This window comes from Phyllobates terribilis, unplaced genomic scaffold, assembly GCF_046119375.1.
Source record: "Phyllobates terribilis strain yellow unplaced genomic scaffold, ASM4611937v1 Scaffold_11__3_contigs__length_659146591, whole genome shotgun sequence".
NCBI classification, from domain to species: Eukaryota; Metazoa; Chordata; class Amphibia; order Anura; family Dendrobatidae; genus Phyllobates; species Phyllobates terribilis.
This window is the reverse complement of record NW_027362771.1, coordinates 232,731,108-232,753,612: the sequence shown is the minus strand read 5'-3', so window position 1 is coordinate 232,753,612 and position 22,505 is coordinate 232,731,108. Positions and strand designations below refer to the sequence as shown.

The 22,505-nt window shown below is 40.3% G+C and overlaps 1 protein-coding gene and 1 long non-coding RNA gene across 2 annotated transcripts in view; one reads left to right on the top strand and one right to left on the bottom strand.

Annotated features, from left to right (window-relative positions):
* Positions 1–22,252, top strand: part of LOC141165080 (uncharacterized) — a 40,727-nt gene extending 18,475 nt beyond the window's left edge. The window contains exon 3 of the long non-coding RNA XR_012251048.1: positions 22,065–22,252. This is a non-coding gene — a long non-coding RNA (uncharacterized lncRNA). The remainder of the gene's footprint in view (positions 1–22,064) is intronic.
* On the bottom strand, positions 649–3,100 carry LOC141165079 (secreted frizzled-related protein 5-like). Its single transcript, XM_073650721.1, has 4 exons — positions 2,817–3,100; positions 2,090–2,259; positions 1,860–1,952; positions 649–956 (listed from the first exon to the last, which is right to left on the bottom strand). The coding sequence occupies exons 1-4, from the start codon at positions 3,098–3,100 to the stop codon at positions 649–651; spliced, it is 855 nt and encodes a 284-aa protein (XP_073506822.1).
* Positions 22,253–22,505: the final 253 nt, after the last annotated feature.

Genomic DNA, 22,505 nt, shown 5'->3' with positions numbered 1-22,505 from the left:
AAAATTATAAATTGCAAAGCTTCTTCTGCCCAATGCAATGTGAAAAAACAACGCATCGATATCATACATGTACGGATATTGATTTGTAAGGACCTATGGATTTGTATGGGTCATTTTGATCCGTCACGGATTTTGATCCTTGACTCAGATCGAAACCAGACAAGTCTCCATGATTTTTTTGCAGACACATTTCACACGTGTGCAGCACCCTAGACTATAACCTGTAAACTCAACTGATGTCTGAACGAAGCCTAATGTTTGTGACCTGCATTAGTGAAATTCTAATTTTTTATTTTATTTTTACAAGTAGCACAACTGTGGTATGACAAAGCTAAACCCATTATCTGTTCCCAACGAAAAGTAAATCTGTATTAGAAGATTTAGTGAGACAACACAAAGATTGGTTAGAAGAGTTAAGTTTATCTCCATATATTTGCAAAGTATTTGCACATTAGTTATATTCTTTACATTCCACATAACTCACTTGCAGCTTGGCAAGGGATGTTGAAATACATAACTGCCAATTAACTAAATAAGTCATTACCTAAATAAGTCCTTATAAAAAAAAATATATGTATATTTATTTATTTACAACTATTTACATTCGTATAGTGCCTTCAATATTTACAGAGAAAAGTTAAAATGACATTAACATTTATGGTGCCTCCATTTCCGGGTGGCCAGTGTCAGCTGAGAGTCCTTCTTCTGCCAGTGAAATACTCTGTTGAGCACAACTTTTCCATGCTGGATATTTCCAGTTAAAATGTAAACCATGGACCTGGAGTGACGGATCATCCTATGGGCACAGCTGTCATTGATCCTCAGCCATTGTTCTATCAGATTGCGGGTGTCATATGGAAGCAACAGCCCCTGTTTAATAAATTCAATTGGGCCCTCAGTCACATATTCGTGATGTCCTGAACCGAGCTTTCTTTTGGCCAACTTTACTTTCACAGCTGTAAAAAGAGTGACTTGATTAGTACTAATCTCAGAAGTGCCAATCGTATGCCATAAATAAACTACCTTCTATTATTATAGTAGAACCTCAGAACGGTAAGTCCGTAACAAGGGCACCGTGTCATTTTCTAGTTGTAATTAGTTTTTTTTTCTTTGCGTGTTGAAACACAGCAATTGGGATCTTAATGATATACTTTGCTTAACTGTGTCAGTGGGTTGGCAACAAATGCATGCATAGACATTAACACTATCAGCTAATTAGTGTCATCTCAGCCTCCCACTATTTCATAGCACCTAGGGAATAGCAAATTGCTTAAAATAAGCAATGAACTTTAATACAGTTGCATGAATCTATACATCTATCTTATCTTCTATCTAGTCCATCTGTCTATCTATCTATCTGTCTATCTATCTATCTATCTATCTATCTGTCTATCTGTCTATCTATCTATCTATCTATCTATCTATCTATCTGTCTATCTGTCTAGCTATCTAATATATCCATTCATTTCTCATATATATCTATTATCTTTCTATCCATCCATCCATTTGTCTGTTTATCTATCTAATATATTCATCCATCAATTTCTCATATATATCTATCATATATCTATCTATCCATCCATCTGTCTATCCGTCTGTTTATCTATCCTTTTATTATATCCATCCATTTAGCATATATATCTATCATATATCTTAACTATCCATCCATCTGTCTATCTATCCATCTATCAGTCTGTTTATATATCTATCCATCTATCGATCCATCCATCTATCCATATTTGTAAAAAAGTAGCCTTTGGCATATTATTTGTCACATTTCAGCATCATGGGTGCATAAGAACGCACACAGCAAGACAATGTACAGTATTCACTCTATTAGAGAAAAATGGAAAACTTACCAATGTCATGGTCACAAAAAGCATCCAAGACACTCCTATATGAAAAAGTTTCTTCAATCAATGGGCAGCCTTGGCATGTTGGTTTGGGCAATTCTTAAAAAGAAAAAAAAAATAGTTTAAGGCTTTTTAAGAGGGCAGTTTACAAGTGTTACATATTAGGAAAGCATTATGTTCATTTCAGTTAATGTTTCTTTGTTTTTTTTTCTTAAATGTTAGGAAATCAAAATTACCTTTGTAGATATATTGGAATTCTTTACTTAAGTTGTCAAGGCACATATCGTCACCAGCTGGAAAACGGTCACAGTTTAGACTTTCGGGCCAGGATTGATCATGACATTCTAATACAGGGGCACAGCCGTCTCTCACAGCCTCACACATACTACGACATGGCTGGATAAACCTGCAAAAAAAGAAAGGTTATAGATTTTCAATCATTTAGAATTAGTTGTAAACTGTAGAAGGAAAGCATTAAAGATCAGATTGGTAATTCTGTGACAGCCGAGCACGCTTATTAATTTTCTAATGAATGTTAAGGCAATAGAAGTTTAGTATAAAGCAAAAATATTTATATACCAGTTTGTGAATGTATGTTCACCCAGCCCATCACAGATTATAAATACATATGTTGCAACGCACCAGGAATTGGCAAATTGCGTAGGAAGGGTCAAGCCACAAAATGGGCTTCATTGTACAGCATAGAGTGTATAATCCCTTTTTAGCAGAGCTGTACTGTATAGTGAAGAGTATTAAGCAGTTTATAGCAGCCACATAGCAGTAGGTGTAAAATCTCCCATCGGTAACCTCCCAATAATGAAAGATTTTGTTTCAGAGGTTCAGTTTCTTTTAAAAAGAGGATATAGATTTAATGCTCACTATGGAGCATGAACAGTAGTTAGGTTACATTCCCAAATGATACAATGAGCAATAAAGAGGAGACATAGTGAAATTCGCACTTACGTATCAAGGCAGACTGGAGCAAACAGGGAACACAGGAACATTTGGGCATATGGATGGCATCCGGTTTGTAGAAGTTTGTGCCACTCTGCTGTCTTGGAAACAACTTCAGGGATAGTGGTATGCCCCATAAGGTTAGGAAGCCGCATCTCTGTGTAGCTGATGTCATGGCACATACCTAGTTCTTTAGGTATAGTGACACATCTTGTGGATAATCCAAAATCAAATGCCTTGCATAATCCAGCAAGTAAACCAGTAAGGAGCAAGAAGACAGGGGAAGCGGTCATTTTGTATATATGATGTCAAGCCTTGCTCAAGTGCTTAGGTAGTGGCACCGTGGTGGTCTCAGCTGCTTATATACACATTGAGATGCTCCAGCCTATTCATTATCCATGGCTTATCAAAACACACAAGACACAACATGGACTCATTGCCCACTCAGGTGATTGTAGTGATAACGAAAGAGGTGGAGACACACCGGCATGGCAGACTTTCCTTCAATGTTATATTTACATAATAGATTTCATTACTTTGAAAGTGCCAAGACCAGGCTGCATCCTACAGACTGGGATATTAAAATGAGACAAATTGGGGTTTTGTTATGTACATGTTAAGTGGCAAAGTAAGAGATCCTGGACAGACTGTCTGTCTCCTGAGCATGGCCAGGGTGCATTATACTGTACCAGTGCTGACCTGACATATCCTCAGAATAGACTTATCAACACTGTATGTTTTACTAATTGCTCTATGTCTCTCACAGCATTTTTACAGTCTATTAGGGTACTTTCTCCATGTAGCCAGGTGTTATCAAGTCTTTTATATTTCTGGCATTAGGACAGTTTTCAGAGTCTGGAGCCTTCCATACATAACAGGCTGTTCTAATTATCCGTCGGATTCTCTGATACTGTAGGCAGATGATACTCAAATCACTTATTCCATTTGGGTGGCGTATATTTATCTAAAAAACTCTAATTACCAATATTCTGCAGATCTACTCAATAGCTGTTGTTAAATTGTGTATAGTTTTGGCAATGCATTCTCAAGTATTTATGTATATGTGTGTGTGTGTATATACAGTACAGACCAAAAGTTGGGACACACCTTTTCATTTAAAGATTTTTCTGTATTTTCATGACTATGAAAATTGTACATTCACACTGAAGGCATCAAAACTATGAATTAACACATGTGGAATTATATACTTAACAAAAAAGTAGCAAAAAAGTATGAAACAACTGAAAATATGTCTTATATTCTAGGTTCTTCAAAGTAGCTTTGCACACTCTTGGCATTCTTTTGATGAGCTTCAAGAGGTAGTCACCGGAAATGGTCTTCCAACAATCTTGAAGGAGTTCCCAGAGATGCTTAGCACTTGTTGGCCCTTTTGCCTTCACTCTGCGGTCCAGCTCACCCCAAACCATCTCGATTGGGTTCAGGTCTGGTGACTGTGGAGGCCAGGTCATCTGGCGTAGCAACCCATCACTCTCCTTCTTGGTCAAATAGCCCTTACACAGCCTGGAGGTGTGTTTGGGGTCATTGTCCTGTTGAAAAATAAATGATGGTCCAACTAAACGCAAACCGGATGGAATAGCATACCGCTGCAAGATGCTTTGGTAGCCATGCTGGTTCAGTATGCCTTCAATTTTGAATAAATCCCCAACAGTGTCACCAGCAAAGCACCCCCACACCATCAGACCTCCTCCATGCTTCACGGTGGGAACCAGGCATGTAGAGTCCATCTGTTCACCTTTTCTGCGTCGCCTCTTAACAGTTGTTGTAGAGATGTGTCTGCTGCTAGAACTCTGTGTGGCATTGACCTGGTCTCTAATCTGAGCTGCTGTTAACCTGCGATTTCTGAGGCTGGTGACTCGGATAAACTTATCCTCAGAAGCAGAGGTGACTCTTGGTCTTCCTTTCCTGGGGCGGTCCTCATGTGAGCCAGTTTCTTTGTAACACTTGATGGTTTTTGCAACTGCACTTGGGGACACTTTCAAAGTTTGCCCAATTTTTCGGACTGACTGACCTTCATTTCTTAAAGTAATGATGGCCACTCGTTTTTCTTTACTTAGCTGCTTTTTTCTTGCCATAATACAAATAAATTCTAACAGTCTATTCAGTAGGACTATCCCACTTATTAAACCTGACAGGGCACACCTGTGAAGTGAAAACCATTTCCGGTGACTACCTCTTGAAGCTCATTAAGATAATGCCAAGAGTGTGCAAAGCAGTCATTAAAGCAAAAGGTGGCTACTTTGAAGAACCTAGAATATAAGAAATATTTTCAGTTGCTTCACACTTTTTTGTTAAGTATATAATTCCACATGTGTTAATTCATAGTTTTGATGCCTTCAGTGTGAATGTACAATTTTCATAGTCATGAAAATACAGAAAAATCTTTAAATGAGAAGGTGTGTCCAAACTTTCGGTCTGTACTGTGTATATATATATATATATATATATATATATATATATATATATATATATATATACATATATATATATATATATTGTCGAATTGTAGATATATAAGGTGCCATCCTAATAATGTTCATCGTTTTGCTGAAAATTCAGCCTAGCAGTCTGCAGAACTTGCTGGATCTTTTGTGAAAGAAGGATTCCCTATCAGGATGTCTTTGGAGTGTGGGAGGAAACTGAAGAACCCGGAGGAAACCCACGCAAACACGGGGAGAACATACAAATGCCTGGCAGATGTTGTCCTTGGTGGTAAAGAAATTGTTCCAGCCTCAGGATCTTCTAAAAACTTGAAATTTGCATGCAATAATTGAAGACGCACAGTCTGAAATGCATTTGCCACGCTAATATTCTGCTTGGTTGTGACCCTAAGTGACATTTTTTAACTTTCCAAGCAAATTTCAAGTTTCTACAAGATCCTGACGCTGGAACAATATCTTTCTTTATCTTTAATTACTACAGCACTGCTGGTTCCGAGCCTCAGATATCCATGTGGGTGAGCTGACACTTTCCCTTTGTTTGTCCTTGGTGGGTTTCGAACCCAGGACCCTAGTGCTGCATGGCTAAAGTGCTAACCACTGAGCCACTGACACTATTATTACCACTGGGACTATTATAATTTGAAACAATGACCCAGATGTGAACAAAGCCTATGATCCAGAACTTTATCCTATGACAACCTTATCTTTGATAAATGTATTCCCTGTGTTTAGATGGCTTCTTTCTTTGAAAAATACATGACTCAATAGCAATGATGACACATGTATACATCTTTGAAATATTCTATTATTGTGATGTAGGATCCCACCTGATACAGGGAGAGGCAAAGCATTAGTTATCAGACCACGTGCACTAAGAATTCACGACTGTTCTGATTCAGGAGAGAGTGAAATGTCACCAACTCCCTAGAAATACTTTTATACTTAATACCAGACATAGCATTACTGTACAAGCCTGGCATAAACAAGCTGTTTCCTGACTACACTGTTATACGCATTAATTAACAGCACATTAAACACTGTATGGCTTTTTTTGGACACGTCATTTGGAATGGAAATTAAAAATAAAACTCTTGGATCCATAGAATTTAAAAAAAAAATCTCCCTGAAGCTGTGCAGACACCTGTCCTGACAGCAGACAGAAAGATGCCTGTCTCCCTGGCCTCATTAGGAGGAGACAAGACCAGGGTGATTACCTGCCCAATAAACACCTATCCATTAACACTTCATTGTCAAGTTCATCAAGCAGTAGCTGATTCAACACTCCCCTCTCCACTGCCTAAATACTGTGTTTCATTGTAAAATAAATTGGATTATACATCAAAGTCGTGTTCTAGATAGAGGGAGCAAAACATTTAATACAGGAAACAGCTGCACTAAAATTCACAGATTTTGTGCTGATCAATATTCGCACAGTATTTGTAACACTTGTTCCTAATTATTGGCTCATTTAAATTATCCTTAAAGGGGTTGTCTAATCTTTCTTTAACATGTCTCTCCCGGATTTTTTCTGGAAGAAAGATGAAAGAATGATGAAATGCAAAAGGAGGACAAATGTGTTAGAGGCCACTATTAATGATTATGGATGCATGGTAGTATGAGGTGGGCTTGCTTCTTACTTTCGCCTACTGTATTGATGAGCAAGGAGAAGGCTAAGAAAAAATATTTACCTATATATAGTTCTGAGCAAATGTTTTAGACATGGCTGGCAAAAAGATGCTGCCAAAGTAAGAACACTTCCAAAACTAGAACTGTTAATAGTGCTTGTGTAAGTGTGCGTGTGTATGTAGATATATGTACAGTACAGACCAAAAGTTTGGACACACCTTCTCATTTAAAGATTTTTCTGTATTTTCATGACTATGAAAATTGTACATTCACACTGAAGGCATCAAAACTATGAATTAACACATGTGGAATTATATACTTAACAAAAAAGTGTGAAACAACTGAAAATATGTCTTATATTCTAGGTTCTTCAAAGTAGCCACCTTTTGCTTTGATGACTGCTTTGCACACTCTTGGCATTCTCTTGATGAGCTTCAAGAGGTAGTCACCGGAAATGGTCTTCCAACAATCTTGAAGGAGTTCCCAGAGATGCTTAACACTTGTTGGCCCTTTTGCCTTCACTCTGCGGTCCAGCTCACCCCAAACCATCTCGATTGGGTTCAGGTCTGGTGACTGTGGAGGCCAGGTCATCTGGCGTAGCACCCCATCACTCTTCCTCTTGGTCAAATAGCCTTTACACAGCCTGGAGGTGTGTTTGGGGTCATTGTCCTGTTGAAAAATAAATGATGGTCCAACTAAACCCAAACCGCATGGAATAGCTTGCCACTGCAGGATGCTGTGGTAGCCATGCTGGTTCAGTATGCCTTCAATTTTGAATAAATCCCCAACAGTGTCACCAGCAAAGCACCCCCACACCATCACACCTCCTCCTCCATGCTTCACGGTGGGAAGCAGGCATGTAGAGTCCATCCGTTCACCTTTTATGCGTCGCACAAAGACACGGTGGTTGGAACCAAAGATCTCAAATTTGGACTCATCAGACCAAAGCAGAGATTTCCACAGGTCTAATGTCCATTCCTTGTGTTCTTTAGCCCAAACTTGTCTCTTGTGCTTGTTGGCTGTCCTTAGCAGTGGTTTCCTAGCAGCTATTTTACCATGAAGGCCTGCTGCACAAAGTCTCCTCTTAACAGTTGTTTTAGAGATGTGTCTGCTGCTAGAACTCTGTGTGGCATTGACCTGGTCTCTAATCTGAGCTGCTGTTAACCTACGATTTCTGAGGCTGGTGACTCGGATAAACTTATCCTCAGAAGCAGAGGTGACTCTTGGTCTTCCTTTCCTAGTGCGGTCCTCATGTGAGCCAGTTTCTTTGTAGTGCTTGATGGTTTTTGCAACTGCACTTGGGGACACTTTCAATGTTTTCCCAATTTTTCGCACTGACTGACCTTCATTTCTTAAAGTAATGATGGCCACTCGTTTTTCTTTACTTAGCTGCTTTTTTCTTGCCATAATACAAATTCTAACAGTCTATTCAGTAGGACTATCAGCTGTGTATCCACCAGACTTCTGCACAACACAACTGATGGTCCCAACCCCATTTATAAGGCAAGAAATCCCACTTAATAAACCTGACCGGGCACACCTGTGAAGTGAAAACCAATTCCGGTGACTACCTCTTGAAGCTCATCAAGAGAATGTCAGGAGTATGCAAAGCAGTCATCAAAGCAAAAGGTGGCTACTTTGAAGAACCTAGAATATCAGACATATTTTCAGTTGTTTCACACTTTTTTGTTAAGTATATAATTCCACATGTGTTAATTCATAGTTTTGATGCCTTCAGTGTGAATGTACAATTTTCAAAGTCATGAAAATACAGGAAAATCTTTACATGAGAAAGTGTGTCCAAACTTTTGGTCTGTACTGTATGTATGTGTATATATATATATATATATATATATATAAAGAATATATATTGAAAACAGCACCATTTGATGATCACTCACTAATGGGTGCCAGGCCTCCAGGCAGTCTGTCCAAACTGCTGCATATCAAAGAGGTATATCAGAAGGCAGCACTCCAAATAATTTTTTTAGAAAAAATGGACTTTATTGAGCCCAAAAGGCAAACCGAAACATTGCCTTTTGGGCTCAATAAAGTCCATTTTTTTCTAAAAAAGTTATTTGGAGTGCTGCCTTCTGATATACCTCATATATATATATATATGAGTGCGTATAAAAAGTCTGCACTGCACTTTTAAAATGCCATGCTTTTGTCATACCAAGAAGAAGAATTTCAGAGCTTTTACTGCCCTTAATGTCACCGATAATCTGTACAAATCCATATCTGAACACAACCACATCCCAAATTATAAGTTCACCCTTATGCAACTACATAATTTTAGTTTTGTTATTTTTATTTCCCTCAAAATGATGTCATTTTGTTTCTCAATGGATTTGTGCAGATTATGGGTGGCATTAAGGCTATGATTAATCGAGATAACTATGATCAGAGTTTGATCAGAATGTGATCAGAGTGTGATCAGATTTTCTTGGATGTGGAGAAGATGGAAAAAAAATTCTCCATCTTCTCCATTCTGTCAGTGTGTGAAAGTCAGCCCGCACTCAGACATCATCAAAGTAGGGTTCGATTTTTTTTGATGGACACGTTGACTTGCATGGCTGAGTGTGATCTGATTTACAGATGCAAATGGTGCATGCTGCAATTATTTTATCTTCAGACAGACTCGGTTCACAACCCCATAGAATAACATTGATACGAGTTCGATCTGATGTTTTGTCGGAGCGCACTTGGACCAAGAATACCATTGTCTGCATGAGCCCTAAAGGTGGAAAAAGTTCTGAAATGTTTCTTCGTGGTGTGATTTTATTACATGACAAAAAACTGGCATCTTGAAATGAATGTGTAGACGTTTTATTTATACTGTGTATACAGTATTTGATACACTGCCAATTTTGCAAGTTTTCCCACCTACAATGAATGGAGAGGTCTATAATTTTTATGGTAGGTACACTTCAACTGTGAGAGACAGAGTCTAAAAATAAAATCCAGAAAATCACATTGTATGATTTTTAAATAATTAAATTGCATTTTATTGCATGAAATAAGTATTTGATCACCTACCAACCAGCAAGAATTCTGGCTCTCACAGACCTGTTAATTTTTCTTTAAGAAGCCCTCCTACTCTGCACTCATTACCTGTATTAATTCCACCTGTTTGAATTCGTTAATCAATCATACTCAAAACTCTCCACCATGGCCAAGACCTAAGAGCTGTCTAAGGACACCAGGGACAAAATTATAGACCGGCACAAGGCTGGGATGGGCTACAGGACAATAGGCTCACAGATTGTTGAGAAGGCAACAACTGTTGGAGCAATTATTAGAAAATGGAAGAAACACAAGATGACTGTGAATCTTCCTCGGTCTTGTGCTTCATGCTAGATCTTGCCTCATGGGGTAAAGATGATTCTGAGGAAAGTCAGAAATCAGCCCAGAAATACATGAGCGGACCTGGTCAATGATCTGAAGAGAGCTGGGACCACAGTCTCAAACATTACTGTCAGTAACCCACTACGCTGTAATGGATTAAAATCCTGCAGGGCATACAAGATCCCCCTGCTCACGCCAGCACGTGTCCAGGCCCATTTGAAGTTCGCCAATGACCATCTGGATGATCCAGAGAAGATCATGTGGTCAGATGAGACCAAAATAGAACTTTTTGGTATCAACTCCACTAACCGTGTTTGGAGGAAGAATGATGAGTACAACCCCAAGAACACAGTCCCAACCGTAAAGCATGGTGGGGGAAACATACTTTGGGGGTGCTTTTCTGCAAAGAGGACAAGATGACTGCACCATATTGAAGGGAGGATGGATGGGGTCTTATATCGTTAGATTTTGGCCAACAACCTATTCCCTCAGTAAGAGCATTGAAGATGGGTCATGGCTGGGTCTTCCAGCATGACAATGACCCGAAGCACACAGCCAGCGCAACAACTAAGGAGTGGCCCAGTAAGAAGCATTTCAAGGTCCTGGACTGGTCTAGCCAGTCTCCAGACCTGAACCCAATAGAAAATCTTTGGAGAGAGCTGAAACTCAATGTTTCCCAGTGACAGTCCCGAAACCTGAAAGATCTATAGAAGGTCTGTATGGAGGAGAGGGCCAAAATCCCTGCTGCAGTGTGTGCAAACTTGGTCAAGAACTACAGGAAACGTCTGACCTCTGTAATTGCAAACAAAGGTTTCTGTATCAAATATTAAGTTCTGTTTATCTATTGTATCAAATACTTATTTCATGTAATAAAATGCAAATTAATTATGTAAAAATCATACAATGTGATTTTCTGGATATTTTTTAGATTCTGTCACTCACAGTTGAAGTGTACCTACAATAAAAAAATACAGACCTCTCCATTCTTTGTAGGTGGGAAAACTTTCAAAATCGGCAGTGTATCAAATACTTGTTTTCCATATATTTATATGTGTATATATATATATTATATACAAACTGTGCTTACATATGTATGATTGGTTGGTTGATTTAATGTTGTTACTATGGTAAAATATTTTCTTAGCATATGTTGATGCTAAAAGGGAACAGAAGTGAAGAACTGATTTTATTAGTAAAAGTGCTGTTCTGACTTTCAAAGATGTCAGATTGTGAATTAATGTGACAATATGGTGTTAATGTGAAAAGAACAAATTCGGGCTCCTTATGATTAACACATCTGATGGAACAAGAGTTGATGATAAGAGATTTTCATTCAGAACACTGAACAATAAGGTTGTGTTTACATTTAACAAAAAATACTGTGTTTTTTTCTGGTGCGTTATGTTGTGCAGAAAATTTGTGTTAACTGTCCATGTAAAGTTGATGTGATTTCATGAAAATTCACGCCCACTGTGCGTCTAAAGATGCTGTTAAGGTTTGAATTTTTTTTGTGTTTTTTCTCCATAGGCTTCTATACGGAGACTGAGAAAGCACATTTAAAAACCACATCTAAAAAAAGCCAGCTTTTTATGTGCAGAATCAAAGCTTTTCTACACTAAAAAATGCATTATAAAATGCACCAAAAACGCATCAAATAAAGGGGAAAACACAAGAATGGGAAAAGATTGTTATTGCTTATTATAGTGTGCCACTTGCAGAAAATAAGCGGATAAAAAGATGCAGCAGCAGCATTTACACTACGTGTGAACACGGCCGAAAGTTTTGGCTTCAGCACTATAATTAAATATTTTCTTACATACGCCAACATATCTTCAGAAATACAATAGGAATCAGCAGAGTGTTTTTCTACTTGTTTTTTTTCCATAGCATGTGTGTAATATTCTCCAACATGTCCAAAGCAGATAAAATCTTATGTACTTTGGTAAGTTTTTCCTATATCTTTATGTTGTAGTTTACTAAATCTCCCTCTTTATTTTTTCAGCATCCTGCCTGTTTACCCAACACTGCTCTCATCTCATTTCAGTTTTGAAATCCTATACTCTGACTGTAATTAGCTTTTAAATCAATTTATAAACATAACCAGTCTTTTAAAATTCCATTTTTTCTCCATAAAATTGATTGCCTGGTACTTCATAACAATCTTTATGCTAATGGATTGATGGGATAATGAGGCAAACTGATGTCAATGGCAAGTGACTTCCGGCTGCTGCTATTTTAATCAATTATAACTGGTTTCTACAAAACCTACATTACTCACGAAAAAAAAACATCAGCAAGCATACTTTCCATTATAAAACAGATATTTAGGGGTTATTCACAAATTAAAAAGAAAGAATTATCCAGAAATTCCCAATTCTTCACCCAAATCAATACACCTTAATATTATATAACATGCTGTTGTCATCGCTTGTCATTGATACCCATCCCCACCGATGTAAATAAGCCTTCTCTCATAGAGAAGAGATGCATTCGTACTTTGCTGTGTTGTTGGCGCATTAACACAGCAGGGGCTCGGAAGACGTCATTGACAGTCAGTGATACATCTGGCCATATTTGATTTTAGAAATGTTTTAGCAGTTGATTAACATTTAAACCAGTTGTACATGTATGAGAAAAGGTGACCATACACATTTGATGAATGAACCCTCTAATTTTGGCTTGACCTGTTGAGTGTCTTGACTCTAACCCCAGTTTTAACAAGCTGGATTATTTTGTTTTAATGAAGATAAAATAGTGGAAGAGTGTTGGGGTCCATTTACACAGACTGACTGGATGCACGATATGACCTCTGATTGGTAAACTTTTAGGCTACGTTCCTACAATCAGCTTTTGGTGAGTTTTTGATGTTGCAGATTTTCTGCACCTATCAAGTAAATAAGGTTACTTGTATTTTTTCATTGTTTTTGAGTGTGTTTTTTTACACGCGTTTTTATTGCGTTTTTCACGCTGCCTTTTTTTGTCTCTTGTTGGTGTGTCAAGTTTTAAACAAAGCTGCTTTGTTTTTGATACTTCCCTCTGATATTTGACTTTGACAAAACGTTGTTGATACAGTCATGTGCAGATTACATGTGTTTTTGATGCTTTTCAGCTGTGGAAACTCACTAAAAATGCATGTGCATTTTTTACCTGCTGATTTTCTGCATCAAATGGAAGTCTATGGGGAAAATCTGCACATAAACCTCAGTGTACCTGCAAGAGAAATTGACATGTTGTGGATTTGAAACGCGCACCACAGGTCAGTTTACCCTGAGTAAAAAAGAAGCACAGTGGGCATGAGATTTCTATAAATCCCATCCACTTTACTGGAACTGGAAAGACGCTGCATTTCTGACTCAGTGAAAATACACAGCGTCTAAAACTCACCAAAAACTGATTGTGGTCTCACAGTCTTACCATTCGGTGGTCGTTTGACTGCCTGTTTACACAGGTACACCAACGAAAACGATGGATGCTTTACTAGATCACTCAGTGCGCATAGGCTGCCATGGTTCTCTACAGTGAGAGTCCTGCTTACACTGGGGGACCCCCGAGAACAATGATCTTTTGTGCTGCACAAAAGATCATTTTACCCAATGAATGAGCGCTCTGCTCAGTCATTGGGTGATCAGCAGCTTGTTTACACGGCGAGATATTCATGAAATGAGCATTTTTAACAGCGTTCATTCATGATTGTCTTGCAGTCTAAATGCCCCTTTACCCTCTTCTTTCGACCAAGCATGCATGTGTCTGGGGGTAGAATGGGAGTTGTTGGCTAGAATTGTTGTCTGCCACACAAGTGTATGGCCTCGTTAAGAAGCATGTAAACGAAAAGATGCTCTCAAATCGATTGTAATAATCTTATTTTGGAAGATGTTTCCCTAGTGATTTGCATAATTTGGATTAGCTAAACAACATTGACTTGCTTCTGTCAGCTAAATTTTGACAGTGGATTGCAGATTGTCTATATGAACTGTCTTCTCTGTTCCAGGATGTACACTCTGAACTTCTGCGGAGTTGGCCTGGAATTATACAAGGAGCATGTTTCCCATCAACCTTACCATGCTGGCAACGACTTTGCTCCAAAACACAAGAATTATAATTTTTTAATAGAATGTTTAATTTAAACAATTTTTACATTTTATTTGGGTGGTAATGACCATAACCTCAGACAAATACATATACACCGAAAAAGTGAATTACAACCAAAACCAAACAATATGTTAGGTTAAAAATCACCTACCTTTGCTGTTTGAATGATTCTCTTAATTGTCCTCACATGTTCCTATTTCATTCCCTGCCTAACAGCGGAGGTTGGCACCCTATAGGGAAAGCGTTGTGGCGCCCCCGCTTCTCGGCGGCTAGCCCTCAGAAGCCCTAGTTAGGCATCTTGCAGTAAGTAATAAAAATGCCTTAAAACATTCTCTCTCTTTCATTATTCTGGCATTTGGCAAATATTAAAAATGATGGTAATCCTCATAGGCGGATTATAATGAGGGCAATCCGGGCTACCGCCCGGGGCCCCGAGCCTGCAGGGGGCCCGCGGCTCCGGGCGGGGTGTCTAATGCCAGATTGCCCTCATTATATGTGCGGGCCGCCGCGGCACATACCGGTAGCAGTGGCGGGATGGGGGTCCCCAGACCGCTCCCCCAGCAGCGGCGCACGGCCGCTACTTCTTCATCGGCCAGGCCAGCACTGCAGCAGTTAATTTCCCTGTGCTGGCCCGGCCGCGTCACTGCTAGGAGACACGGCCCTGTGCACGGCCGTGTCTCCTAGCTGTGACGTCACGCAGTGCGCGCCCGGCCTGCACTGCTGCAATGGAGAAGTCAGAGCAGGCAGGAGAAATGGAGCCGGGGGATGGTAAGTCTGTGTGTGTATGTGTGTGTGTGTGTGTGTGCAGGCAGATATCATTGTGTGATGTCTGTTTATATGTATTTTTGTGTTTCAAATGTGTTTATGCGTGTATGTATATGTCTGTATATGTTTGTGTGTGTGTGTGACTGCATTCGTGACTGCGTGCGGCCTCCTGCTGAGTATAGTTGGCGCCGTGCGGCCTCCTGCTGTGTATAGATGGCGCCGTGCGGCCCCCTGCTGTGTATAGATGGCGCCGTGCGGCCTTCTGCTGTGTATAGATGGCGCCGTGCGGCCCCCTGCTGTGTATAGATGGTGTCGTGCGGCCTCCTGCTGTGTATAGATGGTGCCGTGCGGCCCCCTGCTGTGTATAGATGGCGCCGTGAGGCCCCCTGCTGTGTATAGATGGCGCCGTGCAGCCTCCTGCTGTGTATAGATGGCGCCGTGCGGCCCCCTGCTGTGTATAGATGGCGCCGTACGGCCTCCTGCTGAGTATAGATGGCGCTGTGCGGCCTCCTGCTGTGTATAGATGGCGCCGTGCGGCCTCCTGCTGTGTATAGATGGCGCCGTGCGGCCTCCTGCTGTGTATAGATGGCTACGTGCGGCCTCCTGCTGAGTGTAGATGGCGCCGTGCAGCCTCCTGCTGTCTCGGGGGGGCGCCGTGCGGCCTCCCGCTGTGTATAGATGGCGCCGTGTGGCCTCCTGCTGTGTATAGATGGCGCCGTGCGGCCTCCTGCTGTGTATAGATGGCGCCGTGCGGCCTCCCGCTGTGTATAGATGGCTACGTGCGGCCTCCCGTTGTGTATAGATGGCTACGTGCGGCCTCCCGCTGTGTATAGATGGCTACGTGCGGCCTCCCGTTGTGTATAGATGGCTACGTGCGGCCTCCCGCTGTGTATAGATGGCTACGTGCGGCCTCCCGCTGTGTATAGATAGCTACGTGTGCTCAATATTGAGTCATACAATTAATGTAAGGCTATGTGCCCACGATACAGAAATGTTCCGGATTTTTTTTGAGCGTTTCTGCATTTCCCTGGCAGAAAAAACGCATGCGGATTTTACATGCGGATTGTACATGCGGATTTTACATGCGGATTGTACATGCGTTTTCCTGCCAGGGTCATGCGGATGAGAAGCGTTCTTCACTTGCATTTCCGCATGCGGGTTGACAAGCGCTTTCCAAGCGATTTTAGAATCACTTGGAAAGTGCTTGACAACTTGGTTACACTATATAAATCCATGCAACCAGCATGGATTTATATAGTGTGACCGTAAAAGAATGGTAAAAAATATATACTTACCTACTGATGGCCTGCCGATGTCAGCAGTCGCGTGACCCGTCACATGACTAAATGACGTCACGGCAGGTCCTTTTCAGACCATCGCAAGCTGCCGGCAAGCCAGGACGCATCGGATAAAGACACCAGGGGCCATCAGAAGGTAAGTATAATATTTATTTTTTATTTTATTCTTTTTTTACAGGTTCTATGGTACCCGAGTCCGGAAGAGAGTCTCCTGTCCTCCACACCCGGGTACCATCCGCACATTGAAACGCATGGATTCTGCATGTACAGATGCAGGGATGCGGATTTCATGCATTCTAATGCAAGTCAATGGCGCGAAAACGCCGCGCTTCCGCAAAATAATTGGTAATGCTGCGGATTTTTCCGCAATGATAATATCATTGGGGAACATGGCAGACCTTCTACCAAGCGTTTTTTTAAGCGTTTCTGCAGCGGAATTGCCGCTGCGGAAACGCTTAAAAAGCGCATAGTGGGCACACAGCCTAAAAAAATATATTATAATTAATATTGTGCCAAATTAATTTCACGTGAACTATCACATGATCTATCACAGGGGATCATGTGACATGTCACGTGATAAATCAGGTGTGTGTGGGGGGGGGGCCCACGCCTTCTAAACTGCCCAGGGACCTTGCTACTCTTAATCCACCACTGGTAATCCGAATTGACCTAAAACGGGAAAGGTTTATTCTGATTTCATTTCAGATATTGAGAAAAACATGCATATGTGTCTTTTTATATAGTGTATGTAAACTTCTTGTTTCAACTGTATATATTCAAGAGGTAGTCACCGTAAATGGTTTTCACTTCACAGGTGTGCCCTGTCAGGTTTAATAAGTGGGATTTATTGCATTATAAATGGGGTTGGGACCATCAGTTGTGTTGTGCAGAAGTCTGGTGGATACACAGCTGATAGTCCTACTGAATAAACTGTTAGAATTTGTATTATGGCAAGAAAAAAGCAGCTAAGTAAAGAAAAACGAGTGGCCATCATTACTTTAAGAAATGAAGGTCAGTCAGTGCGAAAAATTGGGAAAACTTTGAAAGTGTCCCCAAGTGCAGTTGCAAAAACCATCAAGCGCTACAAAGAAACTGGCTCACATGTGGACCGCCCCAGGAAAGGAAGACCAAGAGTCACCTCTGCTTCTGAGGATAAGTTTATCGGAGTCACCAGCCTCAGAAATCGCAGGTTAACAACAGCTCAGATTAGAGACCAGGTCAATGCCACACAGAGTTCTAGTAGGAGACACATCTCTTCAACAACTGTTAACCCTAGAACGCATACCAGGGGCCTCGCAGGCCCGCCCTGTTAATTGTTTTCTATTTTCTGCAAGATTTCTTTAGTTAGAATTTTAAAACTCTAGCTATTCCTCAGGTATATAGTTGTTTGTCATTTCCAGTTAGTCATTTATTTATTATTTGCACACGGGCCTAAAAGGCCCCAGGTATGTGAAAGTGTAGATTTTTATGGTCATGCGTTCTAGGGTTAAGAGGAGACTTTGTGCAGCAGGCCTTCATGGTAAAATAGCTGCTAGGAAACCACTGCTAAGGACAGGCAACAAGCAGAAGAGACTTGTTTGGGCTAAAGAACACAAGGAGTGGACATTAGACTAGTGGAAATCTGCGCTTTGGTCTGATGAGTCCAAATTTGAGATCTTTGGTTCCAACCACCGTGTCTTTGTGTGATGCAGAAAAGGTGAACGGATGGACTCTACATGCCTGGTTCCCACCGTGAAGCATGGAGGAGGAGGTGTGATGGTGTGGGGGTGCTTTGCTGGTGACACTGTTGGGGATTTATATAAAATTGAAGGCACACTGAACCAGCATGGCTACCACAGCATCTTGCAGCGGCATGCTATTCCATCCGGTTTGCGTTTAGTTGGACCATCATTTATTTTTCAACACAACAATGACCCCAAACACACCTCCAGGCTGTGTAAGGGCTATTTGACCAAGAAGGAGAGTGATGGGGTGCTACGCCAGATGACTTGGCCTCCACAGTCACCAGACCTGAACCCAATCGAGATGGTTTGGGGTGAGCTGGACCGCAGAGTGAAAGCAAAAGGGCCAACAAGTGCTAAGCATCTCTGGGAACTCCTTCAAGATTGTTGGAAGACCATTTCCGGTAACTACCTCTTGAAGCTCATCAAGAGTGTGCAAAGCAGTCATCAAAGCAAAAGGTGGCTACTTTGAAGAACTTAGAATATAAGACATATTTTCAGTTGTTTCACACTTTTTTGTTAAGTATATAACTCCACATGTGTTAATTCATAGTTTTGATGCCTTCAGTGTGAATGTACAATTTTCATAGTCATGAAAATACAGAAAAATCTTTAAATGAGAAGGTGTGTCCAAACTTTTGGTCTGTACTGTATATATATATATATATATATATATATATATATATATATATATATATACAGCATTGCATTGCAAAGACCATAGTGTCCTGTTGTGTTGTATAGATTTAACCCAAGTGAAGTGGCTTAATCATCACAGCAAGACCCTCTAGTTAAGTCACAGATAAATATAGGCCTGTGTGACAGTGTCACCAATAGCTCGTATATGAGCCCACTCTGAAATCATATAGCCTAATTTCCAGCAAGCGACCAAAAGATCCTATTAGGATACTGTTTGATGTAATTTGGCCATTAAGTAATAATACATTGGAAAAGAAATAAATGTATTTAGAAGTACATTAGCAGGCCATTGAAGACTAGTTAATACTATAATTATTGCTTTAAAATGCCATGCTGTAAATTTCAGTCCAATACATTTATATACTATTTGAAAACCAAAGTAGATCTATAAGATAGAATTACTTCTTTTTCCAACTGCAAAAGTTAGTCGGCATTAATTTGAGATTTTGGTCAGACGGCCGTATAAATCGAACTGAAATCGGACCGCAATGCATTGACTGGCCGGTGACTCTCGACCCGGTTGTAACAGGCAGCTGTCGCGCTCGGATTGGTAGAGCCGCGGCCATTCCAAGCACTGCACTCCGATCTCAGTCTGAATTATATGGCCGTCTGACTGCGACCTTAGGATGAGATGAAATGTTCCTGAAATGGATCCCCTGCTTCTGTCAGCATATAAAATGTTTTCATCTCATTGTCTTGTAATATATGGACTGGAGTATCAATCACAGGTGTTAACTTATTCCTGTACGTCACCAAACATTTAGGCGTTGGGGTGATTGTCAATTTGGCCAGGGAAGAATAGAATTGACAAGCAAAAGGGTATATCCGGGACTTTGTGAAAAACAAAAAATGTGCCTAAGCAGTAACAGGCAGGTAGTTGCTACTGCGGCGTTCTTCCCTGGCACAGAGCGGTCAGCTGCCTGTGTTGATGTTACGTCGACAGAGCGGCGAATTATTTTCCGCTCCGCTCTGTTGACAGGGTGGGACTTCCGACGTCATTCTGATTGATAGCCGGATTCCTGCTGCCTAATTTGGGGAACCTACTGTCAATCAGAATGACGTCGGAAGCCATGCTCCATCGACAGAGCAGAACGGAAAAGAAGCTGCTGATCTATCGACTTGACGTCAGCAGAAGCAGCTGAACCGCCGACAGGAGGGGGTCTGTGACCACTGTGCCGGGAAAGTACGGCACCGTGCTCAACAGGCAGGTAAGTAGTAACGCCCTGTCTGTTAGTGCTTAGGCACATTTTTTGTTTTTCACAAAGTCCAGAATATACCCTTTAAGGCCCCCATATACATTAGACTAACATCTGCTGTACCTGCTGATATCAACAGGCTGGCCATAAGTCCAATGTGTATGACGGCCCCCTGACTCTGCATGTCAACTTTCTAACTGATAATCCTTTTTCTGTTGTTGCATAAGACACCAGAGCAGTTTGGCTGCGGCTCTATCATAGAAAACACAGGAGCGAGAGCCCTTGTATAGAGGATATGGAAGAGACAGCAGCCGACAGAAAGATCGTTCAAACCATCGTTCGGCCCACAGCTATGTATTGTATATGGGGTCCCTTAACAATACCAATTCTCTTTAGAACAGATGCTCATGTATGCCTGACTGCACTGACATATATTCAGTTGTCACCACATCTATCAGGGAATAGCTTAGTGATCTCAATTCTAGAAGCCCAATTTAGTGAAGACAATAATTAAGTCATTTGAAGCGCAATTTTTAAGGATGATTTCGTTACGATTATATCATAAAAGTGATCTTTTTTTTTTTTTAGACCTCATTCAGACGTACATTTTCTCGTGTATGAGAGAAAAAACAGCCATTTTTCCTCCATGTGTTAATTTTTACCATCAGTATAGCACTTGCTTTTCTCATATGCAAAAAAATAATCCAAAGTCTCATATCCACTAAATAGTAAGAAAAAATGGACAGCACTCAGACAACACTGACAATATCTGAATGCAATTTTTTTTTTGGGGGGGGGGGGTCCCATCTCTTCAGTGGGTGTGTTTTAATCAAAATCGGATCAAAAACAGACACGTTTGCAAGAAGAAAAAAAATAAAAATGGATGTCTTAACATGCCCATACACTATAACGGGTATGTGTTCTATTGCTCTATCCGTGAAAAACATGGATAAAACACGTAACAAGAATGTCAAATGTCTAAATAAGGTCCTAAAGCCTTTGGACAGCATCTGACACGTTTTGATTTTGAAAAGGGAGTGATCTGACAGAAGGATGATTTTGGTAAACATCATTATAACATTTTATGTGAATGTTCAGCCAGTTGGCTGAAACTAATTATGCTTAGCATGATTATAGACGGATAATTTGTATGAACGATTGGACTTATGAGCATCTGGCTGCATTGTAGTCAATTCTAATCTTAATGGGGTTTTCTAATTTTAGTCATTGATGACATATCTATAGAATGTGTGGATGGATGTCGCAAAGAAAGGCGACATCCCCAAGGTGTAACGAGAAAAAAATCAACACCAGAATTGCATTTTTTTGGCAGCTGCAACATTGCAATAAAATGCAAAAAGAGGCTATAAAAACACTGTATCTACCCCAAAATGGTATCAATTAAAACGTCAGCTCAGGACACAAAAAATAAGTCATCACCCAACTCTAGATCTCGAAAAATGAAAACACTACAAGTTTCGGAAAATGGCGACATAAGCTAATTTTTTTCTTCTTACAAATTTCAGATTATTTTTCACTGCTTAAATATCAAACATGTATAGGTTTTTTTTGTTTTATCTGCGTACTCGTACTGACCTGGAGAATCCTATTTCCAGGTCAGTTTTACCATATTGTGAACATGGTAAATAAAAAAAAAACAGAAGACAATTGTGATTGCACTTTTTTGCTATTTCAACTCACTTTGAATTTTTTCCCCTTTTTCCAGTACACTGTATGGTAAAATCAATGATGCCATTCAAAAGTACAACTTGTCTGTTTTCCAGTGCATCACAAGATGAAATGAATGGTGTCATTCAAAAGTACAACTTGTCCCGCAAAAATACAAGCCTTCATACGACTATGGGGATGTCAAAATGAAAAAGTCATGGCTCATGGAATAAGGGGAGGAAAAAACAAAGGCGCAAAAACGGAAAATTGCAAGGTCATGAAAGGGTTAAGATTTATAAACCCCCCCAAAAAATAGTTTTTGTGTGGTTTGACTGTTTATTTTATTAAAATTATTTTATTAATGGAAATTTAAAATCCTACTTTACAGGATGGTATAGATCTCACGATCCTTGGAGAGGTCCTAGAGACCCTATTCCTAAAGAAGAGATAATGGAAGCAGCCAGAGCTATGGCGCGAGGGAAGTCACTGGGTCCAGATGGACTCCCTATGGAAGTCTGTCTAAGATATTTAGGGAAAGAGAGGACGGTGATCCAGCTTCTGATCCTTGGATCAAGATGGTGCAGATAAAATCATGAAGTTTTTATTTTAAAAATTTCCAACTACATTGTTGAGTGGCTTTTTCTCCTTTTCACACCTAAGATATTTAGACCAACTGGCCCCTCATCTTCTCAAACTATATAATTCCTCACTGGAACAGGGCTTTCTACCGAAATCTTTCTACGATGCCAAAATCGCGGTAATACTAAAACCAGATAAACCTCCCGAAGATTGTGCATCATATAGTATAGTATAATGGGACTTGAACTTT

Bases quoted from the DNA above. Each gene is read 5' to 3' on its own strand.
- LOC141165079 (XM_073650721.1), bottom strand. From the start codon at position 3,100: ATGACCGCTTCCCCTGTCTTCTTGCTCCTTACTGGTTTACTTGCTGGA. The intron at 1,953-2,089 runs GTAATTTTGATT...TTTCTTTTTAAG, and splicing joins ATTCCAATATATCTACAAAG to AATTGCCCAAACCAACATGC. The intron at 957-1,859 runs GTAAGTTTTCCA...CTCTTTTTACAG, and splicing joins TTTTTGTGACCATGACATTG to CTGTGAAAGTAAAGTTGGCC.